Genomic DNA, 23,078 nt, shown 5'->3' on the forward strand with positions numbered 1-23,078 from the left:
ATTATCTTGATTCTTGATTATACCCCGTAAATATTGACAATATATGTCTGCGCACACACGTTTTTTTTTTTCCAGACTTGCTTTAAAATAAGCTTTGTTTTCCAGCTAATGCCTTAGAAATGAAATCACTTCCAAGAATACCGTGAGTGAGGGGGGGCGAGTGTTCGGAGAACGGCGTTTGGGTGTAATGCGTGGGGGTCTGGCCCGGACGCAGAGGAAGGGGTCAGCCCCAGGCAGGCAGATCCGAGCTGGCCGCGGGGCAGGCGGGCGGGCGACCTCAGAGGGCGAACTGCGCCTCTCCCGGCCCCCGGTTCCCAGGCCCGACCACCACCAACTGCAAACAGCGCGTGTCTGGGCTCTCCTCGGCCACGGAAGCGCGGGCTCCCTGCGCGCCCCGAGCCAGGCTCCGCCCCGGCCCCCGAGCCCGCGGCCCAATGGGTAGCCGAGGCCGTGCGCGTCCCTCCTCCCTCCCAGCTCCGCTCCCTGCCCGGGGCGCCCCCCACCCGGCTCCAGCCTGCGCGAGGCCCCCCCCGCCCCTGCCCAGTGCTCCTCTCCGTCTGTGCGCTCCGGGATGGCGGGTTACCTGCACGTCGTGCGCTCCCTAGGCAGAACCTCCGCCTCGGTCCTGGGCAGAGCCCCAGGGGCCTTGGCCCCGGCAGCCCTGAGCCTGCAGGGAGGGCAGCCACGCCGCAACTGTGAGTGGCCAAGCCGGCGTTCCTGGACCCCGGGCCACGTAGGGCCCAGGGCTGGGGTTGCAGCCGGGCTTGCCTAGCTCGGGGACGTGGCGGCTTCCAGAGGGAGGGTCTGCGGGTCCACGTTGGAAGGGAGGGGAGAGCAGGGGTGGGTGCACATCGCGCCCGCCGCGACAGGGGCGAGGGGCGACCGCGGCTTGTGGGAGAGCCCGCGGCAGTGAACTTGGCCTGTTGACGGGTGTCAGACGAGGTGGGGTGGGGGGAGCCCCGGACACAAAGGGATCGCAGCGCTCTGCGGAGTTCTGCTTTCCACTCCGTGCCTCCTCAAGCCCCCCTCCCCCCATTCCTCCTCCCGTCTGTTCTCCATAACCTTGCTTTAAAACGTAGGGGTTGGGAACTTGAAGGGCAGCAGCAACTGGTGGCCCCTGGTCCAGGCTCAGCGCCAGGGTCGCTCTTGCTCTTCCACCCCCCACCCCGCCCCGCCTCTCCACCCCTTTCCTCCACCACGTCTGCGTTTGGGGGTTGCTTTTCAGCGAGGACCGTAGCCCCTGGGGAGACAGACACGCCGGCGGTGTGGTGCAGTGGATGGGGTTCTGTATTTGAGTTGGGAACTGGGTTTGAATGCTGGCTTTGCCAGTTCTTCGCTTAGGGTTCTCTGACAAGTCACAGAACTTTCTGGGTCTGTTTTCTCATCGGTAAAATGAGGTGGTTGGGCTACTAGATGACCCCTGTAGCTAAAAATTATGATCCAGTGGCTTCCCCCCTGGGGCACATGAAGGATTATGCCTACTGTGCCTTCCTGGTCTAAACTCTGGGTGCCTGAGCTCCGCAGGGAAGGTAGCCCTCCATTTACCCTGGGGAGAAGACTGGAGTTTGGGGAACAAGAAGTCAGAAGGGAAGCAGCTGTTGTTTGATCCCTAACAGACATGCAGCACCCCATGGCCACCATCAGCAGCTGGGAGGATGGAGAGGACAGTCTCAGCTGCTACACAGACAAAGGTTGGCCGGCTGCTGCACGGTCTGCCTGTTTCCTCTATCCAGTTTGCAGACCTCTGTCTTCCCCTAGGAGAGCAGATTTTAGGCCCACGTCAGCTGTTTCTGGGCCCTGTTAGTAGATGGCTACAGGAAGGTGGGGTGGTTTTTTCTTTTCTTTTGTTTAAAAATTGTGGTATATAAAACTGGTATTTATTTAAGACTGACAGGTTCCTTTTCTCGCTATAGCTTTCATTTTCTCTTCTTCTGGCAGCCAATCATCTCTTTTTCTTTTACTGAGACATTTTACTTTAGCTGCCTTACCCAATATTTTCCTCCTTGACTGCTCTTGTCTTTCTTCTGCTATTCCCCCTTTCCTCTCCCTTAACACACACACACACACACACACACACACACACCCCTCAAAGAATGTCAGCCTGCTGTTAGAAATGTATTTGAATGTGTCATAGGAGACGGGCAGTCTCTCCTAGAGGTTACTTTCTTGGAAATCACTCTCATAGTCCCAAGAGAATTCTTATCTAGGTATTGAGAAGTAAGGACTGGGAAGAGGGAAGAGCAGACTCCCTTGAAGAAAGATAATAGATTTCTTTTTACTTCCTCTGCCCCACCCCCACCTCTTCCCACCCCCAGGCTCACCCTCTCCATCACCAGAAAAGGAGACTGGGACTTGGAACCAAATCTAAATTTCTCTAGCACTTTCCTTCGTCCCAGTAGTGGAAATGATGAAAGGAACAGGTGGGGCCCTCTGGCCTCCATGTTAAGGAAACCCATGACCTTGACTTAGCCATTGACCACTGGACTGTGAGCCAGAACGCACAAGGGAAATGAGTTGGGCTTTACCTGGAGAAAAGAGGTAATGTTTAACTGGGAGGCCCAATAGCTGACCAGAACTCCTGGTGCTTTGGGTGGGGTTCCAGTCCCTAGAACATAGAGGAGAAAAGGACATTCACACTTCACAACTTTTCTGACAGGGTACAACCAGATTTGCAATTCCAAACTCACCACCCCACGTGTCCTGAATTCCCCCCTTTCTCAAACAAAAAGTGTCCTGTGGCACCATCCTCAATAAAATCCAGTGGAAGTGGGAGAATTCCAAGATAACATTTTCTTAAAGTGTGAAGAAAATTTCATGTCCCAATGCCTCGTATTCTAAACCCTAAATATGAGCTCCCAAAGTAAAAGCTGCCTAAAGCACCCCCACTACTCATTAAACCTACTTTATTTTGGTTCTAGGAAGAAACAGAAAATTCTCTGAATTTTAAACACCTTCACAACTTGGCCTTTCTTACTTTTCCATTCTTCTTACACTTCTCTGCCCTTCCTCCTACTCTGTGATCCGGTGACACTGGCCTTCTGGCTGTTCCTTACACAAGACACATCTCCCATCTCCATGGCTGCCCCCTACCCCCAAGCCTGGTATGCCCTTCTTACTCATCGCTGCCTCCTGACTCCTAGTTGTTTGCATGTTGTCACCCCCATTAAAAAGTGAGCTCTCTGACAGTAAAAACTATTTTTTTTTTTGCATCCTGAGCTTTTAGCATATGGCTTGGCACATAGTAGGCAATCAATAAGTGCTTGTTCATTGATTGAAAGACTGAATAACTGAATGAACATCATCAGGAAGTCATCATGATTGGTCATTAAGGTAAAATTAGGAAAGTCCATTCAATTCAACAAGTATTTATTAAAGCGCCTCCTATGTGCTAGGTACTGGGGTTCCAAAGACTGAAATGACAGACCTTGACCTCAAGGAGCATACATTCTACTAGAGTATATTGGGGTTTATCCCAAGGGTTTGAGTTAGATGAGAAGATAACTATGATCTATAAATATATTTCTCATGGCCAATATCAAGAGATAGAATCCTGGTGACCCCGAATCTTATGCTTTCCCAGGTGTTTGGGACAAGTGTTTGTTTACAAAAGAAGTTACATCAGACTTGGAGTGAAGGTAGCCTGGTAACAGAATATCCTTTTCAGGAGACATCTGGTTCATTTTGGCTAAAGGAGTTCTAGATGAGATTCAAGCATGCGCTTTTCTTCTTGATGGGACTTTATTATTTATTTGGTTAAAACAACCCCATCTCTTTGCTGCATGATCATAGTGTGCCTTCTTTCTAGTACCACAACAAATAAGTCTTGCATAGATATATATAGCCCAGAACTGCTGCCTGAGGCTTTACTGCTAAATTCGGAGAATTCCCTCTGGAAGGGAGAGGAATAGTTCAGCTTAAACTTAGACTCGTAGAACTGTCTCCAGCAGTTGTTTTCCCTAGGACTTCATATTTTCTCACCCTGCCCCCTACTCTTCAGGGCCCCTCCAGCTTCCAAGCTTCTGTGATGACTGTGGTGATGTGGCTTAAGGAGCGGAGCCTCTCAGATGGGCTCAGATGGGATAGGGCTATACCAGGGGTGGGGAACCTGCAGCCTCAAGGCCACAGTGTGGCCCACTTGAGGACCTAGAAAGCCACCTGTGGACTTGAGGCTGCAGGTTCCCCACCCTTGGTACATTTATGGCCCATCCCTCACCCCAGTTCTGAGCTGATTCTCTTTTGGATTATATCCAACAGATAAGGACAACTGTTGGTTCAGCAGTGTTGCTTAGCTCTCTGTGAACAGGAAATTCTAGGGGGACAAATGATCTCAGAGTAGGGACAGAGCATTTGTTTCTTCACCAAACATATTTTTAAAAATACATTTTCATTGGTATATTTTGGTTTTATGGCATCTAAATTTCCCCGTATATCCCTCTTTCCTCCCAGAAAGCCATTCTGTTTAACAGTTTTTCAAAGAAAAAAAAGGGACTACAAAATCAATTAGTACATTGGAAAAAAAATCTGAAATATGTATAATGTTCCATACTTGTGGATCTCCTGCTTCTGAAAAGGTATGGGGAGGATATGGCTTCTCCTATTTTTTCTTGGGGCCATGTCACCAAACATTTATTAGGAGCCTACTATGCACCAAGCAGCATGCTAGGTTACGGGGGTACAAAGATACAAACAAAACTGTCCTGGCCTTTGAAGTGCTTACCACATTCTTTTGGGAGGTAGGGTAGGGATATACATAGAAAAGTAAATATAGATAGATTACAAAGTACATACAAAATAAACCATCTACCAGGAGACTTTTTAAAGCCTCTTGTGGGAGGTGGGACTTGATTTGAGCCTTGACGGGAGCTCAGGATGTTAAACAGTGCATGTAAGGAGGGAGCAAATTGCGGATACTGGGGATAACAGAGATGGGAAATGGAATTCCATATATAGAGAACAGCTGGGAGAACAGTTTGGTTGGAGCCTAATATGTTCGAAGGAAAGAAATGTACAAAATTAAACTAAGTGGAAATTAGATTGGGAAGGGGTTAAATGCCCAAAATGGGTTACTGGGTGCCACCATGGGTAGAATGCTAGGCTGGAAGACAGGAAGTCCCCGAGTTCACATCTGGCCTTGACACTTCTAATTGTGTGAGCCTGGGCTTGTCCCTATAAGGTGGGGATAATGATTGTACCTACTTCCTAGGGTTATTGTGAGGATAAAGTGAGATGTTTGTGAAGCATTTTGCAAACCTTAAAGTGCTATATAGATGCTGGCTATTTCATCCTCAAGTTTATATTTTACTCTAGAAGCAAGAGAGAGCCCTACCAAGGCTGCTGCTTGCTTTCTTCTTCTCGTCTTTCTCCTCCTCCTCCTCTTCTGAGAATCCTGATTCAGTAGCATAATCCACCACACACTTAATTTTATTCAAGCCCCTCATTTTTTCTAGTATTCAAAAGTGATAAGTTGTGATAAGTGATAAGTGAATGTTAGATGATCTGATTTACCAAAGCTTCTGGAGCAGAGCAATTACATAATCAGACTTTTGTTTTAGGGATATCAATATAGTAGCTGTTTGGAAGATAGATTAGAGAAGGGAGAGGGATGGAGGCAGAGAGAATGACATACGATCATTACCCATCTCTGTGTATAGATTCCATCTTAGGTAAGGAGTGAAGTGTAGCTACCTTTTAGAGGCCTGGAGTTGAGTTCATTCATTCAACCCTCGTTTTTTCTTCTTTAAAATTTTTTACTAATACCTTTGTTTTTATATCACCTACATTTCTAAATATTTTCTTCTTTTCGTCCCTTTCCCTTGTGTCACATATCCTATCCATCAGAAAAAGACTGACATTATATACGGTGTGCCACATCCATGGTCCCCTACCTCTGCAAAGGAGGGGGGCAACATGCCTTTTCATGTAGCTTCTTTGGGTTCAACCTTGGTCTTTATAATTTTGCTGAATTCAGTTTTTATTGTTTTGCTGTGGCTCATGTTGGAGTCACGGCCAATGTTTCTCTGGTTCTGCTTTATTTCACTTTGCGTCAGTTCAAATGTTTCTTTGTTTCTCTGTAGTCATGCAATAATATTCTATTACAGTAATGCACCATGATTTTTTTTCAAATTTTTATTTATTTTTAGTTTTCAACATTCAGTTTTATAAGATTTTGAGTTCCAAATTTTTCCCCTCTCTCATCTTCCCCCTGCCCAAGAAGGCATGCAAATCTGATATAGGCTATATATCTACAATTATATTAAACATATTTCCACATTAGTCTTGTGAAAGAAGAATCAGAACAAAAGGGAAAAAACCATGAGAAAGAAAAAACAAAACAAAAAAAGAGAAAATAGCATGCTTCAATCTGCATTCAGACTACATAGTACATTCTTGAAATGTGGCTAGCATTTTCTATCATGAGTATTTTGAAATTGTCTTCAATCATGGTATTGCTGAGAAGAGCTAAGTCTATTACAGTTGGTCATCATACAATGTTGCTATACTATGTACAGTGTCCTCCTGGTTCTGTTCACTTCACTCAAGCGTCAGTTCATGTAAGTCTTTCCAGCTTTTTGTGAAATCTACCTGCTCATCATTTCTTATAACACAATAGTATTCCATTATATTCATATGCCACAGCTTGTTCAGCCATTCCCCAATTGATGGGCATCCCCTCAATCTCCAATTTTTTGCTACCATAAAAAGAGCTGCCATAAATATTTTTGTACATGTGTGTCCTTTTCCCTTTTTTATGATCACTTTGAGATATAGACCTAGTAGTAATATTGCTCGATCAAAAAGTTTGCACAGTTTTATAGCCCTTTGGGCATAGTTCCAAATTGCTTTCCAGAATGGTTGGATCAATTCACAACTCCATCAACAATGTATTATTGTTCTAATTTTCCCACTTCTTCTCCAGCCTTTATCATTTACCTTTTTTGTCATATTAGCCAATCGGATAGATGTGAGGTGGTACCTCAGAGTTTTAATTATGTACCATGACTTTCAAAAGTCATTTATGAAGCATTTACCTGAAAGTGTGTTCTTTCAGAAACTGACTGCTCTCAGGTCCAGTCTTTCCATTCTCTAATGTTCCTAGATCCCTAGACCCCAAAGTTAATTCCTCCCTTCCAGCCTGACTGTCTTTTTCTCATGATCCAGCTGTAGGGGCTATGTTCTTAGCCCCTCCTTGTAGATGCTGTGACAGAGTCTGTTTGCCCCAGATGACCTGAGGGAGTACCTACCTGCAGTTCAGCTTGCTTTGATTTTGAATCTCTGGCTCAGGAATAAAAATAGAATTTGGAAACCTTAGGTTTCATTGGGTGCTTAGAATCTTGGGCAATATTTAAAAAAAAAAGTCCTAGCTGGCTGGATCCTGCATTGGCTCTCATCTTCCAAGTTCTTTCTCACTTATGTAATTTTATCCCAGACACCTTCCAAGAAGATAACAGAACTTATGCAACACTATGTCTAGAGATCATTACGCATCTATAACCTTGTGTTTAGAATCTCCTAGCAATCTCAAACTGCCTTCTTCATAGCTTCAATTTCCTCTCATTTGTTTCTTTTTTTCCCCAATTTTTAACGTTTTTATTTGAAGTTTTGAGTTCCAAATTCTACCTCTTCCTCCCTCTCTCCCTTCCCCGAGACAGTAATCAATCAGATATAGGTTATACATGTGCAATTATGTAAAACGTTTCCATATTAGTCATTTTGTACAAGAAGACTCGAATAAACGAAATGAAAGAAAGTGAAAAATAGCCTGCTTCAGTCTGTATTCAATCAATATCAGTTCTTTTTCTGGAGGCAGATTAGTCCTTTGGGACTCATTGTTTCTGATAAATCCCCATGAGGTTAGAAGGCAAATATTTTTCCCATTTCACAGATTGGGCAACTATAGCACAAAGGCAAAGCTTTTAGGGTCATCTGGATGACCTTTTTCCAATGTCCTGAATGCTTGTCAAACTAAAAGTAAACATAGGCTTAGGTGTGTGGGTTCTTTTGGTCATGTGAATTCTGGCATACCAGGAAGGTCATTATGTCACTGTTGTGGGTGCCGTCCTGTGGGCCTGAGGCTCCCTCTTGATTCACGGGACAAAGAACTCTGCAGTACTCTGAGCCATAACAATTATTGTGACTAGCACCCACATTTGATGAATGACTGGAGCGTAGCCAGAATCTAAAACTTCTATGTCATGTCCCAGAGTGACCCTCAACAAGATAGGGTTTTTTTTTAAGTTGTAGCTGATTCTTTCTGTTGTTTGGGGTTGTTTTTGATTGGCCGCTGTTAAATTAACTCATAAGAAAACCTGTAAAAACTGAAGGAGCAATAGTGAGGCTGAAACCCGGATTCTAGTCTTGGCTGTGACACTAACCAGCTATGTGAACTTGGGCAAGTCAGTGTACCATTCTGGGCCTTTCTTTTCTCATCTGTCAAATAAGACGGTTGAACCAGGTGATCTCTAAGGATTTTTCCAGCTTTCGTATTCTATAATTACAAAAGAAAGAGGAAAAGGTCTTATTTGTACAAAAAGTATTCATAGCAGCTCTTTTTGTACTCACAAAGGATTAGATTCCAAGGGGGGGCCCATCAGTTGGAGAATGGCTAAATAAATTATGGCATATGAATGTAATGGAAGGCTATTAATATGCTCGTAAGAAAAGAAGAGAGAGATAATTTCAGAGAAACCTGGGAAGACTGGTATGAACTGATGCAGAGTGAAGTGAGGAGAACCAGAAGAGCAGCTTTTATTGTTACAACAATGTTGTAAAAACAAACGATCTTGAAAGGATTAAGGATTTTGATCTGTGCAATGATTAGCCATGATTCCAAAGGCCATACGACAAAGAATGCTACCCACCTCCTGGCAGAGACATGATGGCCACATTTTTGGACATGGCCAGTAAGGGAATTTTCTTTGCTCAACTGTATTTACTTATTATAATGATTTCATGATTCTGTTAAGCATCTTTAAAACTTATCTGTAGTTCCTGAGCTATATCCATATAGACTTGATATCAAGAAGGATTAGGAAAAATAATAGTTCTAGTACAGGGTTTGCGTCACGGATCTCTTTGGCAGTCTAGTGAAACCTATGGACTCCTCAGAATAACGTTTCTAAAATGCCTAAAATAAAATACATAAAATTACAAAGGAAATCAATTATTTTGTGTTTTCAGTCATTTAGTTGTGTCTGACTCTTCATGACCCTGTGGACTATATAGCACACTGATGCCATGCATCTTGGCAAAGATACTGGAGTGGTTTGCCATTTCCTTCTCCAGTGGATTAAGGAAAACAGGTTAAGTGTCTTGCCCAAGGTGACACAGATAGTAAGTGTCTGAGATCTCAGTGTCTGGAAGAACTCAGATCTTCCAGACACCCGGCCCACTGCTCTATCCACTGAACCATCTAGCTACTTCAATAAATTGTATTTCTAATGATTCTGAAATATAGTTATGAAAAGAAAATTTAAGTTCAGGGACCCCAGTTAAGAGTTCCTGCTCTCTTTAGGGAAATTTAAGTGTCATTTTCAAGCGTTGGGTAGAAGAAATAGTCTCAGAGTCAGTCTTCTGTCTTTTAATTTTTAACAAAGGAATGAAATACATATAGTGTGTTTTGCCTTTTGTTTGGAACAATGAGGGCTCTCATTTGTGTAGTGCTTTAAGGTTTACAAAGTTCTTCCCTCATGAAAACATTGAAAGATAGGTATTGTGAGGTGGCTGCTGTTGTTTTTAAATAGATAAGAAAACAGAGACCCAGAGACTTGCCCAGAGACTAGCCCAGCTAGTAACTGGCAGAAAGAGATCTGAACCTCCCTGCTCTTCCCAGCACACCACACCACACTGTCGGCTTCATTGTCGTCAGTAGTGATCTCAGGTTATTTGAGTTAAGTACAGTGGTGATAACTGAAGCCAACCAATTTGTTTGGTCACGCTTGTACCTTAACATCCTGTAGTTTTTCCTTTGACTAGCCTTCCTAGACTGTGTACATCTATCCCTCGCTAAGTGGGCAGTTGCTTTACCAAATTTCTCTTTAATGGACATTAGTAATTTATACCTCTAAGTGGCCTACTTTAAAATTTTTTTTTATAAATTTTCTTTTTTTACCACAAACTTAAATATCAGCATACATGAACATTTCAATATACAGAAAAGGATTGCATATGTAATAGCTCCTCTGCATGTTTTTATAAAAGAGCATATGATAATTTTTTAAAGTGTGTATATGTACGTGTAAGCTTAAAAAAAGAGTGTGTTATTAAATTTAACATGATGGTAAGAAAACTGTCCTGCTTGTCTGTGTCCTCTTCTGAACTGCTCTCTGCTGTGTGTGAGGGTGTTGGTTGTTTTTTTTTTTCCCGTGGACTACTTTTAATAATCATAGGCAGATACTTCTTTATAACAGGCCTGCTTCCTGCTGGGTGCTTCTCTCCCAGGGCCCAGATTCCCTCGGTCTCTGTCGGAATGCTATCTAGATTCTTTGGGAACTTGCTTTCCCTCTTCTGGTGTGATTACATCCTTGGTCAGACTATTCTCTGTATTACCCCAAGGCAGCCTTTGTGGAACAGATTTTGTCAGTATGTTGAGTGACAGGTTTACTTCCCCTCCATAGATGGCTAGCCACCTGATGGGGTTCTTTTGTACCGACTATCCCGCTGCTTTTTTTCTGTATAGGTTCCTATCTTGTATGTATTGGCCAGCCTGATCCTAATTCATAGAAGCTGAGCCATATCATACCCCTACATGTTGTGACTCTCTCAGTATAATCAATAATTCTCACTGAGCCCAGAGGTATTTATGACATTATAAGCTGCTTTGCAGAACATTGGGGGAGAATGTCTCTACTTTCATGAAACTTCATTTTAAGTCAAAAAGCCCCTATTCAAAGGGTTTCCTTTGTAAAGAGTTGGGATGAGAAGTTTGTGTGTGTGTGTGTGAGTGTATGTGGGGGGGCGGTGAGAGAGAGAGAGAGAGAGAGAGAGAGGCAGAGACAGAGAAAGAGAGAAGGAGAGAGGGAAAGAGAAACAGAGAGAGGGAGAGGCAGAGAGACAGAGGCAGAAAGAGAGAGACACACACACACACACACCCACACAGTTGAAGGGGAAGGGAAGGGAATAAACATTTATATTAGGCCCACTATGTGCCAGGCACTGTGCTAAGTACTTTTACAGAATATTTTCTCATGTGATCCCCACAACAGCCGTGCAAGGTAGGTACCGTTATTATCCCCATTTCACAGTTGAAGAAACTGAGGCAGAGTATCTTTCCCAGGGTTACACAGATAGTAGGTGTCAGAGTCCGTATGTGAACGTAGGTCTTCCCGAGTGCCCAGAGCTCTATCTATTCCACCACCAGCTGCCTCTTGAGAAGCAGTGTGGTGTTTTGGGAAGAGTACCGGATTTAGAGTCAGGAGATATGGGGTAGAAATTTAAGTTTTGAGACTATGTAACTATAAACAAGTCATTCTCTTTGAACCTCAGTCTCCTCAGCTGTAAAGCGAGGATGAAGAGGGAACATGGGATGGTGGTTAGAGAGCCAGCATTTAAAATCAGGAAGACCTGGGGCAGCTAGGTGGCATGGTGGTTATAGCACCAGCCCTGGAGTCAGGAAGACCTGAGTTCAAATTCAGCCTCAGATACTTGTTCGCTGTGTGACCCTGGGCAAGTCCCTTAACCCCAATCTCCTTAAAAAACAAAACGAAAATAAAATAAACTCAGGAAGGCTTGTATTCTGATCCTGTCTCTGACTGGCTCGAGAATCACTTAACGTCCCTGCCTGTGACTATTGTCTAACACTAGAAATGCAGAGCATTTGCTGATCTGCATGGGGAGAAGGTGTTTCCTCCTCAGGAATCCCCTGCACAGATCATGAAATCACACATCTGGACCTAAAATAGATCAGTTAGACTCACAGCTGCTCCCTCTCAGGGCAACTGCGAAGAAGGAAGGCGTTTGATCCACCTTCGGGGGTTCCGGCAGTATGAGCCGCTGTCACTCTGGGGGTGTTGCTTCCCAGAACAGGGAGACAGCGGTTGGGGGATTGGAGAGTGAGAAGTAGGTCTCGGTTTGCTCCCTGGCACATTTTGATTGTGTGTGTGTATGTGTGATGGGATTCCAGATGCAGACAAACGGATCAAGGTGGGCAAGCCTGTGGTGGAGATGGATGGAGATGAGATGACCCGCATCATCTGGCAGTTCATCAAGGAAAAGGTAGCTGTTTTTCCTGTGCATTTGCCTTCCAGGGGATTGGCCTCAGGAACACAGGCCTGCAGGAAGGCCTGGATCACCCTGCTCAGCCCCAGTGCCGTCTCCTCTTTCTTTTTCACAGAACTCACATCCACAGTCTTGGAGGACAGATCATCTCTCCTTCCTGTCTCTAGACAGTGGTACTTTAGTGCTGTATCTTAGACCTAGTCAGAATTTTAAAAAAACAGTAATACCAACAGTGATAGCTAATGTTTATATAGCATTTACTATGTGCCAGGCACTTTGCTAAATGCTTTACAAAAATTACATTATTTGGTCCTCACAACACCCCTGGGAGGTAGGTGCTATTATATGATTCCTACTTTACAGATGGGGAAACTGAGGCACACTTGCCCCGGCTGTACAGCTAGAAAGTATCTGAGGCCGGACTGGAACTTGGGTCTTCTGACTCCAGTCCTAGTGCTCTATCCAATGGGCCATCTAATGGGCCTCGTAATAATAAAATACTTCAGCCATGGTTTTGTTGATGTGAGCTCTCCTTCTGCCCATACAAATCACAGTTGTCCTCCACTCCAGTCTTCTTGAGTTGCTGTGGCCAGAAAAATCTCACATACCCTGGTAGCCGACCTTCTAATGAAGAGCCTCTCTGAACTTAGTGGGTCCGGTTTTTAAATGACACCTACCGAATACTGGGCCCATACTTCACGCTGTTAGAAGCTGACAGCTTCCCCTCTGCCCCCAGTGGCTTTGGAGAAGTCATGGCTGCCCACACCCACGATGAAGCACTTGAGGCTTTTTTGGAGTTTGTAGGAACTGTATTGCTTGAGGCACAGGGTCAGCCCATGGTCTAAAGCTAAAAGGGACCTCAGAGAGCATCTAGTTTAACCCCCTCATCTTGCAAATGAAGAAAGAAACAAGAAATGACTTGTCCAAGTGGTTAGCATTCAAGGTAGGCTTTGAACTCAGGTCCTCTGATGCCAGAGCCCATGGTGTTTCCTCTTTACCACATCGAGGCCCAGTTTGGTGAATGGGCCATAACAGTGAGTTGAGTGAGTTCCTGTATCAGTATAAAATCAGCAATGAACAACCATAGTGCTGACCATCCAAATACTCTGTTCTTTCCACTTCTAATTGGCTTCCATTATGGTACTTCCTTTGAAAGGATATTTCTTTTGTTCTCTGCCCCAGGTGCGGATGCTAACAAAAACAATTATTATATTTTGGTTTTATTTTATCTTCATTCTCAAATACATTCTTCCCCTTTCTGAAAAGTTTTATTCTAAAAAGGTTATACCAATCAAAGGAGAAGGTCCTCTATGTTTCCTCATGAATTTGGCTTTGTTAGATCAAGCTGGGACTTCGCCCCTCATCTCCTGAGGTTTAAGGATCATTCTGAATATGTCAGATTATCAAACTATTATTTAGATTTATTTTTCTTTTTAAAACTTTTATTTACATAATTTGTTTTTATATCAATTTCATTCCTGGGTATCTGTCCCTCCTTCCTCTCTCAGAGAGCCATCCCTTTTAAAAGGAATTTTAAAAAACCAAACAAACCTGAATGCACTTTCTATCCATCCGTTATCCTGATCTTCCCTGATAGCTAATGTTCCTTATAATAACTTCCTCTTGACTCTGTTCATTGAGCTCTCCTTTTCTCTGACTGAATAGATGATTTTGTCTCTTTCTTTTCTAGCTCATCCTACCCCATGTGGACGTACAGCTCAAATACTTTGACCTGGGGCTCCCACACCGTGACCAGACAGACGATCAGGTCACCATCGACTCGGCCCTAGCCACTCAGAAATACAGTGTGGCCGTCAAGTGTGCCACCATCACTCCAGATGAAGCCCGTGTGGAAGGTATGTAGGTAATGGGGCCACTGATTCCAACCGATACAGGCCCGTGTTGACATTGGGACAAAGGAGCATCAGACCAAAGTTTGAATCCTGATTCTGTGACTTAGTAGCTATGTGACCTTTGATAAGCTATTTGTTCACCTCATCCTCAATACTGTCAATATAGTAGTGTAAGTATCACACTTATTCGTCCAGTAAGCATTTTATTAAAAATGCCTACACATTGTGTTAGGTGCTAGATATGCAAAGACTCAAAAGAAACAGCCAAGGGAATTATATTGTCTTGAAGGGAGACCATTTTTACACAGAAAAGTAAATATGGCCTATGTATACAATGGGAGAACCGGCCTGTGAAATCTCAGTCCTTGGGGCATACTCAGATTTCAGATTTACATATTTTTAAGCCTGAGGCCTCAACAGCTAATATACCCATTGCATATATAGAATAAAACCCAGTGATTTCCAGAGGGGAGGGAGAACTAGCTACTGAGGGGATCAAGATAGTTGTCCTCTGAGAGGTGGCGCTTGCACTGAGTTTTGAAAGAAGCTCAGATTCCTACTACGAGGAGGTGAGAAGGGAGTAAGTTCCAATTTGGGGGGATGGCTAAGGCAAAGATGTGGAGCTGGGAATGGCAGGTAGTTCAGCTTGGCTGAAAACATACGGAATATCCAGAGGGGAATAGTGTAAGGCAGAGGTGGGCCGTGAAACGCTTTAAATGCCAGACGGTAGAGTCTTTATCCTAGAGGGGATAGGGAGCCTCTGATGCTCAGGCAGAGGAATGGCCTGGCCGGATCTGTGTTTCAGGAAGACGGCGGCTGTCTTAAGTGCTTTGAAAACGGTGCAGTGCTATGTGATGTGTGGTTGGTGGTGGTGGATGTGGATAGAGCAGCAGCGTTTTGCCAGACCAACCATCACATAAAAGTGAGAAGTCATTTCATCTTTCTGGGAATTCATTAAGAAAAATAAAATTTTGCTGCCGACAGGGACCTTTGTAGACTATTGAGTCCAACCGTTTCATGTTACAGGTGAGGACACTGATGCCAAAGAAGGGTAGATGACTCGCTTACAACAAACCAGTCAGCGGCAAAGCCGGTTCTAGAGATTCAGGCTTCCAACTTCCCATTCAGCATGCATTGCATCATATCATGTTGTTTATACCTAGGGGTAGTGATAATGACGAATAGTAATCATCATAACATGGCACAGCCTTCTTCTATCCAGCCGCTCGCTCTGTCTCTGGCATTTCCTGGTGTTTCATTTTGCTTACTTAGGGTGACCTTTTATAGCCCTCCTTCCCCAACTATGTGTATTGATCTTGTGTGTAGATGCTGTTGTCTCCTCTTCTATTGGAGGATATATATTAGATATATATAGAGAGAAGATATATTATGTTATTATTATATTATGTTGTATTATGTTTTATGTTATGTTAGATTAGATTAGATTATAATAGGAATATAACTTCCTTGAGAGTAGATATTGTTTCCTTTTTGTCTTTGTATCCCCTTGCTGTTCCGTCATGAACTAACCCTTCCTGACCCTGTGGACCGTAGTGTCTGCTGGGTTTTCTTGGCAAAGATACTGGAGTGGTTTGCCATTTCCTTTTCCAGTAGATTAAGGCAAACAGAGGTTAAGTGACTTGCCCAAGGTCACACAGCTAGTAAGTGTCTGAGGCTGGATTTGAACTCAGGTCTTCTTGACTCCAGGCCCAATGCTATATCCATTGAACGACTTAGCTGCCTTTTTTGTATCCCCTGGTGCCTAGTAAAGAACAGGTGCTTAATAAATGCTTGTTGATTGATTGAGTCTCTGTCGAGATTGATAGTATGTATGTAAAAGCTATATTTTAGCATTCTTAGTACATGTCTAATTCGTTCCTTCTTGAATTAAGAGAACCAATAAGGCAACAGCTGTGACTGTGACTTCTTGGTCTGTTCCCATGCCCCTCAGGTCTTACTTAGGGGTATTTTCCAGGGTTCTATAAAATACTGCCCTTCTATAAATAGAAGAATTTAAGAAAGTGTGCAGCTCCCACCTCCTCAAAGCATATGTACACCCCACCCTTGACATGACTTCACTTGTTCCCCACCTACCTAATCCATTGCCTTAATATCTCTACCCACTTATTTTTCCCATACCCTTCTGTCCAAGATAGAATTATCTCTTCTTTGCCTGTGATTCCAGGAAGCTTCATGGTTATTGGAAAGACCCTTGACTTTAGGGTCAGGGGATCTGGGCTTTATGTCTCAGCCTGTACTAGCTTGGCCAAGTCCCTTCACTTTCCCAGGCCTTCCAGTTTCCTTGTATATGAAATGGGAGCATGGAGAGAGAGTATATGGGTCAGATGATCCTTCAGTTTCCTTCTAGCACTAAATTCATAATCCTGTCCTCTATTACACAAAACCACTTCATGCCTTCCTGCTAGTTAGGTTTGGCCAAACTGGTTTTGGCTGGAAAACGTTGGGTAAAATGAGTTGGCCCATCACAGCCTCAATCTCCCAGCTGTTTATTTTGGCTTTTTCTACAGAATTCAAGCTAAAGAAAATGTGGAAAAGCCCCAACGGGACAATAAGGAACATTTTAGGGGGGACAGTATTCAGGGAACCTATCATCTGCAAGAACATCCCCCGCCTTGTTCCTGGATGGACGAAACCCATCACTATTGGCAGGCATGCCCATGGTGATCAGGTGAGCATTCAGGGGGAAGTAGAGGTTGGATCAGCCCAACAGGAGATTGTCTCTCCTTGGTGCCCAGGTGACCCAATTATGTTTTTCCTTCTCTAGTACAAGGCCACTGACTTTGTTATAGACAAAGCGGGCACTTTCAAGATGGTGTTTACTCCAAAAGACGGCAGTGGCGTAAAGGAATGGCAAGTGTACAACTTCCCTGCTGGAGGTGTGGGCATGGGCATGTACAACACTGATGAGGTAAGAGTTGCTTCTCAGGATGAACTCTGTCCCGAGCTTTTCTCTTCACTTTACTGTCTTTCGGTCCCTGGTTGCCTCCTTCCTTCCATTTTACGGATGAAGAAATTGAAGCCTAGAGAGATTAAGTTGCTTGCTCAGGGTCATTCAGGTCGTAAGCATCAGATATAGGATTTGAATCCAGGTTCTTTGGCTCCGGAGCACACGCTTTTTCCCACTGAACCATGAACCATATTGCCTCCATTTGGGGGTTTGATGTTTCTTGACCAAAGACAGAGAGAGACACTGAATACATGGAATACAAGAATGTATTCTTCCTAGAGTAAATCTGACCTAGGAATTAAGAATTTTCTTTCTGTTCTCGTCCAGGGTAGGGATGGGTGGGGTGTGAAGGAGAGCTCCTGTTGGTTGTTACCTGGAAACGTAAGATAAATCACCGTTCTCAGACAACCAGAATCTTAGTTTCTAGCCGTGACCACACAACTGCTTTGGGCCTGCAGGGTAAAAGCAGAGTTACTGGTAGGTCCAGTTCTGAACAGTGCCTGCCAAGGAGCCCAAGCTAAGGGGCTGATCTTTGTTCTTGCAGTCTATCTCAGGTTTTGCACATAGCTGCTTCCAGTATGCCATCCAGAAGAAGTGGCCCCTCTACATGAGCACCAAGAATACCATCCTAAAGGCCTATGATGGTCGCTTCAAAGACATCTTCCAGGAAATCTTTGACAAGTAATGTGTCTCTCTGAGACGTCTTCTGTGTTCTTTTTTATCCATCCCTTTTATTAGCTCTTTTGTAAATGAGGGCCAAAGCTCTCCCCTTCACGTCTTCTTTGATGGCTGCAGTGCCAGCCAGGGCCCCATTTTACTTGCTTTCCCCTCTTTATACTCAGCCCCAGGTTTACTGGTTTCATCCCACTTCTACTCCCCATGACAGACATTCTGCCTCCACAGGCACTACAAGACAGATTTTGACAAGAACAAGATTTGGTACGAGCACCGACTCATTGACGACATGGTAGCCCAAGTACTCAAGTCTTCAGGTGGTTTTGTCTGGGCCTGCAAGAATTATGATGGCGACGTGCAGTCTGATATACTAGCCCAGGGTATGTTGAAGATGTTACACAATAGGGCTCTGTGGCTGTGATTGGAACGCTCTGTTGGTGGGACCTCAGTTTGAGAGTTGAGGAGAAGTTATGCCAAGCATAATTGGCATTTAAAGCAGCATTTAAACCCCTCTACAAGCTAGCTCCTACTTACCTGTCTGTGTTGACTTTGTACTACTCCACTTTATCCGTCTTACATTCCAGGCAAACTGGCCTATTAGCTCAGGGTTCCATCTGCCATCTCTTTGCCTTCCTATAGATTTCTCTTTTCCCTCCTCCCCAGCCTCCCCATTCCCAGATTGTAGTCCCACTTCTCACCTCTGCCTCTTAAAATCCTCAGCTTCCTTCCAGGCTTAACTCAAATGTCACTTTTGAAGGCAAGGGTTCTTACCCCGAATGATATTTTCTATTGCATAAAAATAAATAGGATGACAAAGGAAACCAATTATATGAAAATGCAATTATCAAAATCTTTTTAAAAAGAAAGTTCATGGATACCAGGTTAAGAACCTCTGTTCTATGGAAAGCCTTTCCTGATCTGTCCCTATCTCCCAATCATTAGTATTTTCTTCTCTCCTCAAATTACTTTTCCGTGTTCATGTAGAATGTAAACTCTTTTGAGGACAAGCTTTTGTTTCATTTTTCTTAATATCCCCAGGGCCTAGCGCAGGCCTTTAATAGTTGCTTAATATTTGTTCAGTTGATTTGAAGGTATAGGAAGGAGAGGAATCCCAAATTGGCCAAACTTAGCACGGTATAATATCCTAAAAGGCAGATGGGAATGTAGCAAGTAACTTCTGGCCATCTGTGATAGTGCTCGGCCTAGGGCACATTTTTTTCTCTTCTTGATGTTGCTTCGTGTGGGCCTCCTCCTGAGGCTGTACTCAGTTATTGAGGAACATCCTTGGACAGGCTGAAATCCTAGTTGGGGATGGGTGGTTAGGATTGATGGAATCATTGTGGGTAGGAAGGAAGGAAGGAAGGAGGGAGCATGGGGTGAGAGTATCCATCTCACATACTGAAGGTGCTACCTTTTCATCCTATCGTAAAAAATGGGGAGAAAGTTGTAGTCGAATGGGGGTGTTTTTGGGTACTCTTATTACTGGATACTGAGAAGCACAAGAAGTACCATGTGGTCAAGCTAACGGGGCTCCTCAATAGACACTCCCTGGTAATTTAATTCAGCCAACATTGATTAGGCAACTAGTCTATTCAAGGGACTGTAAGGTGCTGGGAGAGATCTAGTGCAAAGTTCAGATGAGATCCTGGTCCCTGGCCTTGTAGTCAGGTGTGGGGGCTGGCTTGTGTCATTGGCACAATGCCAGTTGTACCGGAGAATCTGAGTGCCGCCGGCAACTGTCAGTGGGACCAGGAGGGAAGAAGAGGAGGGGGTGCTGGAAGAAGACTCTTCACTCCTCTCTGTAGGCTTCGGTTCCCTTGGCCTGATGACTTCAGTGCTGGTTTGCCCAGATGGGAAGACCATTGAGGCGGAGGCGGCCCATGGAACTGTAACCCGCCATTACCGAGAGCACCAGAAGGTGAGTGTAACCTGACCTCTAGAGGAGTTGTGTCGGAGTGTCCCCCTTCCCACAAAGAACTCTGAGCAACTACAGACACTGCCAGGGACCCAGAGCTAGATGTGCTGCATCCTTATAGTGATTCTCTACACAACAGGGTTTAGCCACGATCTGCGCCAGTGTAGAGTAGGTGCTGTGTGACCCCCTACCTTTCAGCTGGGGCTGTTTCTCTAATTGTTGTCCAGGGATTTTTTTGGAGGGGTGGGTTCCTCCACTCTATTCCCATGTCTCCCCTCTTCCCAGGGCCGACCCACTAGTACCAATCCCATTGCCAGCATCTTTGCCTGGACAAGAGGCTTAGAGCACCGAGGAAAGCTGGACGGTAACCAGGACTTAATTAGGTAAGCATGGGACAATGGGAAAGGGTGCAGAGGGAGGGGAAGCACATGCTCCTACCTACCCTGGCTGGTGCCCAGCTTTTGGCTCTACTGAGCTAAACTTTTAATTACCTGATTTACCTGGTAGCTCATGGAGAGCTCCCTCAATTACTGGATTTTCTTGGTGGAATAGTACTGTATCTGTTTCATTAGCCTTCAAGGTCCCATGGGTCTGAGATAGGGTTCTCCTGGATAAGGAGCACACAGGATTCTGTTATGATGTCTCTGGACCAGAAAATCCACCTAGATTCTGAGGAAGCAGTCCATGCGGTACACAAGAGGGAAGGCCTGACCCTGTAAATAAATTACTCTTTTGTATTTGCCTTAGTCAGGGTCAGGTAACTTGGTTGCAGGATTGCTTCTAGCAATAGAAAAGCTTAATAGTCAGAAGGGCTATGTGGACCAGACCCCTTACTTCAGGGATGCTGATCAGGAGGCTAGCAGGGGATGTAGAGACATGTCCTTGGCTCCAGATCAGCTGGGGACCTAACCCAAAATGACCTTCCCCAGATTTGCACAGACTCTGGAGAAGGTGTGTGTCGAGACAGTAGAGAGTGGAGCTATGACCAAGGACCTCGCCGGCTGTATCCATGGCCTAAGCAAGTGAGTGGCCTCTGTTGGTTGGAATTCTGAGCATTCTTTCAGGGAAGGAGAGGATGAAGGGGAAGAGAGGGAGACAAGGAAGAAAGGGGGAGAAAGAGGCAAAAGGAGAGAGAAGGACACAGAGACAAACACACAAGATTCTTATTTCCAGAGAGGGGCCATGTGGCTTGAGGGTAAGGAAGAGATGGCCACTCCCTTTGTCCTTGTCTTCTTCCTAAGGCTTACATGCTGTTAAACCCTCCAAAGAAGGGTGCCAAGACCTCCGTGGGAAGGAGTGATTGGATGCCTTTCTGGTTGGGCTATTTTTTTTTTGTAATCCCAAAGTCCTTGCTACAACTCAGGCCTCTAAACAACCGCTCAGTGCCTTATATTGAGAAATTACAGTGGCAGTCAGAAGCTCCCTCTGCTTGAACCCGGGTGGTCAGATTCTTGCCAGCTTCTTCCTCTGAGCCTGGGCAAGCCTGTCTTGGGAACAAGAAGGCTGCTTTCCAGGATCCCAAGAATTGTTTGCCATACAGACAGTGAGGGTTGAGGGAAGGGAACTGGGGGCTTGTGTGGGGCTCATCTGACTCCCTAGAACCACAAGAGAGGAGACGGCCAACTTGTGCACAAAACACAGGGAAGTTTGATGAAGGTCATGCTTTGAATGCTACTTTTTTACAAATGCATGTGGTGAATGCCAGCAAAACGTTCTCCATTACCTTCAGTATTTATCCAGTGATAAACCACAGGTGTCATAGCAAAGGTTCTAAGCGTCCAGTGGATGGAGGTGGGAGGATGATGCATGCAGTTTCTTACACCCTTCTTAGAGTGTGTGCTTGGCCCTGTCTCCTTCCCCCATTGGTAGTAGCTGGTCCTCTTTGCTGTTCATTGGACCTCTTCCTACTAGGCTTTCAGGGGTCTGGGTGAGGCAAGTGCTTCTCCCAGGGGCTCACTACCTCTGTTCTACTTGCAGTGTGAAGCTGAATGAGCACTATGTGAATACCGAGGACTTCCTGGACACGATCAAGAGGAACTTAGACAAAGCTCTGGGCCAGAAATAAGTGTTGGTGGGGAGCAGCTCTGGCTGCAGGTTAGGAGGTGAGAATAGAGCAGGAGGTGGGCAGATATAGTGCCTTTCCTGTTCTCCACTTCTCCAACCTCCCTCCTTCCCCCCGGCCCCCACCATCTCCCTCAGCATGGAAGGATCCATGACCCTTTCACTTGGCAACTTGGAACAGGAAACATATGCTGGGGATACTTTTTATAAGCTGATGGGGGGGGTGGGGGTTTTTTAGAAGATTTTTTTCCCCTAAAGCGTGTGTGAGGTATGAGTTTCGAGGTATGTTTTGCCAAAGTTGATGTTTCACATACTGTAATTTATATACCGTCCTCTGAACACACTGTGCCATATTTAGCTACTAAACTCTCTTTACAAAGCTGCCTGTCTGCTGTGTTTGTATTTTAGCGGGGTAGGGCGTATGAGCAATGCATTGGTCCTTTTAAGGGGCTCATTTCTCATCAACCTCTCGGAATAAACTTAGGAGTGGTGGAAGGGGCCAAGGGGATGAACAGCGCCATAAGCCCCACAAGCAGGCCAGTTCAGCTCCCTAGAGCTGTGGTCACTTAGGAGCAGCCTGAAGCACCTCTCCTTGCCCCCCACCCCCACCCCGGACAATGTCTTGAAAGCTCCACTTCCGTATCTTCCATCAGTGGGTGGCATTCAAATGAGAAGTCCCAGATGCTGCAGTTGTTTCTCCTCCCTCCATTCCAAGGGAAGCTGATACAGGTCACCCACCCAAGTCATTAAGAAGAGGAAAAGAATGGTGGCTTCCTCAGTTCCCTTTGATGACCTTATTTTGTGATCTGTGTTCCTTCTATCCCCTTGTCAGGTTCGTTTCCTTGCTTATGCCCTGTGAATTTGATATTTAACCTCAGAATATCTCTGAATCAGCTGTTCATTAAGAAGCTTTAACTTTTAATCTTTTACTGCCTTTCCATCCTTTTGGCGGGATGTACGGGGTGTCCAGGGAGGACTAGCAGCTTTGGTGTAAGGGCTGGCCAGAGCCCTTTTCAGGGCCTCACCGGTCACCCAACTTTCACCTGTGGCTCCCAGGAAGCTGTAGTATGCACAGTGGCCACACTGGTAAGCCAGACAGGCTAAACCAGGCTGAGGGTAACTGACAGGCCTCAACTGTGTCAGTGAGTTAGGGGGACGTCTACCTCACACACGTGAATGAGGAGGCAGCTGAAGCAGGCGCTGTGGAGTGCTTAGAGACTGGTCAGGCTTGGAGACACCAAGGTCATCTGCTGCATCCTGGGTCATTGCCAGTTGTCTTGATTTTTGTCCTGCATCCTGCCACTGGACTTTGACGACTCAGAAAGAGAGAGTGAGGCTGGTGACTGCACAGCTCTGCCTCACTTAAATGCAATTCATGAAAAAGTCTGATGTC

General features: G+C 45.0%; 1 protein-coding gene across 1 annotated transcript; it reads left to right on the forward strand.

The window, feature by feature from the left end:
* Nucleotides 1-245: 245 nt before the first annotated feature.
* On the forward strand, nucleotides 246-22,064 carry IDH2 (isocitrate dehydrogenase (NADP(+)) 2). The gene is made up of 11 exons (XM_036734593.1): nucleotides 246-695; nucleotides 12,119-12,210; nucleotides 13,904-14,069; nucleotides 16,595-16,755; nucleotides 16,852-16,995; nucleotides 17,579-17,715; nucleotides 17,938-18,089; nucleotides 19,515-19,627; nucleotides 19,910-20,007; nucleotides 20,554-20,646; nucleotides 21,602-22,064. Exons 1-11 carry the CDS (start codon nucleotides 572-574, stop codon nucleotides 21,687-21,689), a joined length of 1,368 nt encoding a protein of 455 aa, XP_036590488.1. The 5' UTR covers nucleotides 246-571; the 3' UTR covers nucleotides 21,690-22,064.
* Nucleotides 22,065-23,078: the final 1,014 nt, after the last annotated feature.

This window comes from Trichosurus vulpecula, chromosome 8 (assembly GCF_011100635.1).
Source record: "Trichosurus vulpecula isolate mTriVul1 chromosome 8, mTriVul1.pri, whole genome shotgun sequence".
Classification (NCBI taxonomy): Eukaryota; Metazoa; Chordata; class Mammalia; order Diprotodontia; family Phalangeridae; genus Trichosurus; species Trichosurus vulpecula.

Excerpts from the sequence above, each read along its gene's own strand:
- IDH2 (XM_036734593.1), top strand. The coding sequence starts at position 572 with ATGGCGGGTTACCTGCACGTCGTGCGCTCCCTAGGCAGAACCTCCGCC. Across the intron at positions 696-12,118 it reads AGGGCAGCCACGCCGCAACT|ATGCAGACAAACGGATCAAG; the intron begins GTGAGTGGCCAA and ends ATGGGATTCCAG. Across the intron at positions 20,008-20,553 it reads GGTAACCAGGACTTAATTAG|ATTTGCACAGACTCTGGAGA; the intron begins GTAAGCATGGGA and ends GACCTTCCCCAG.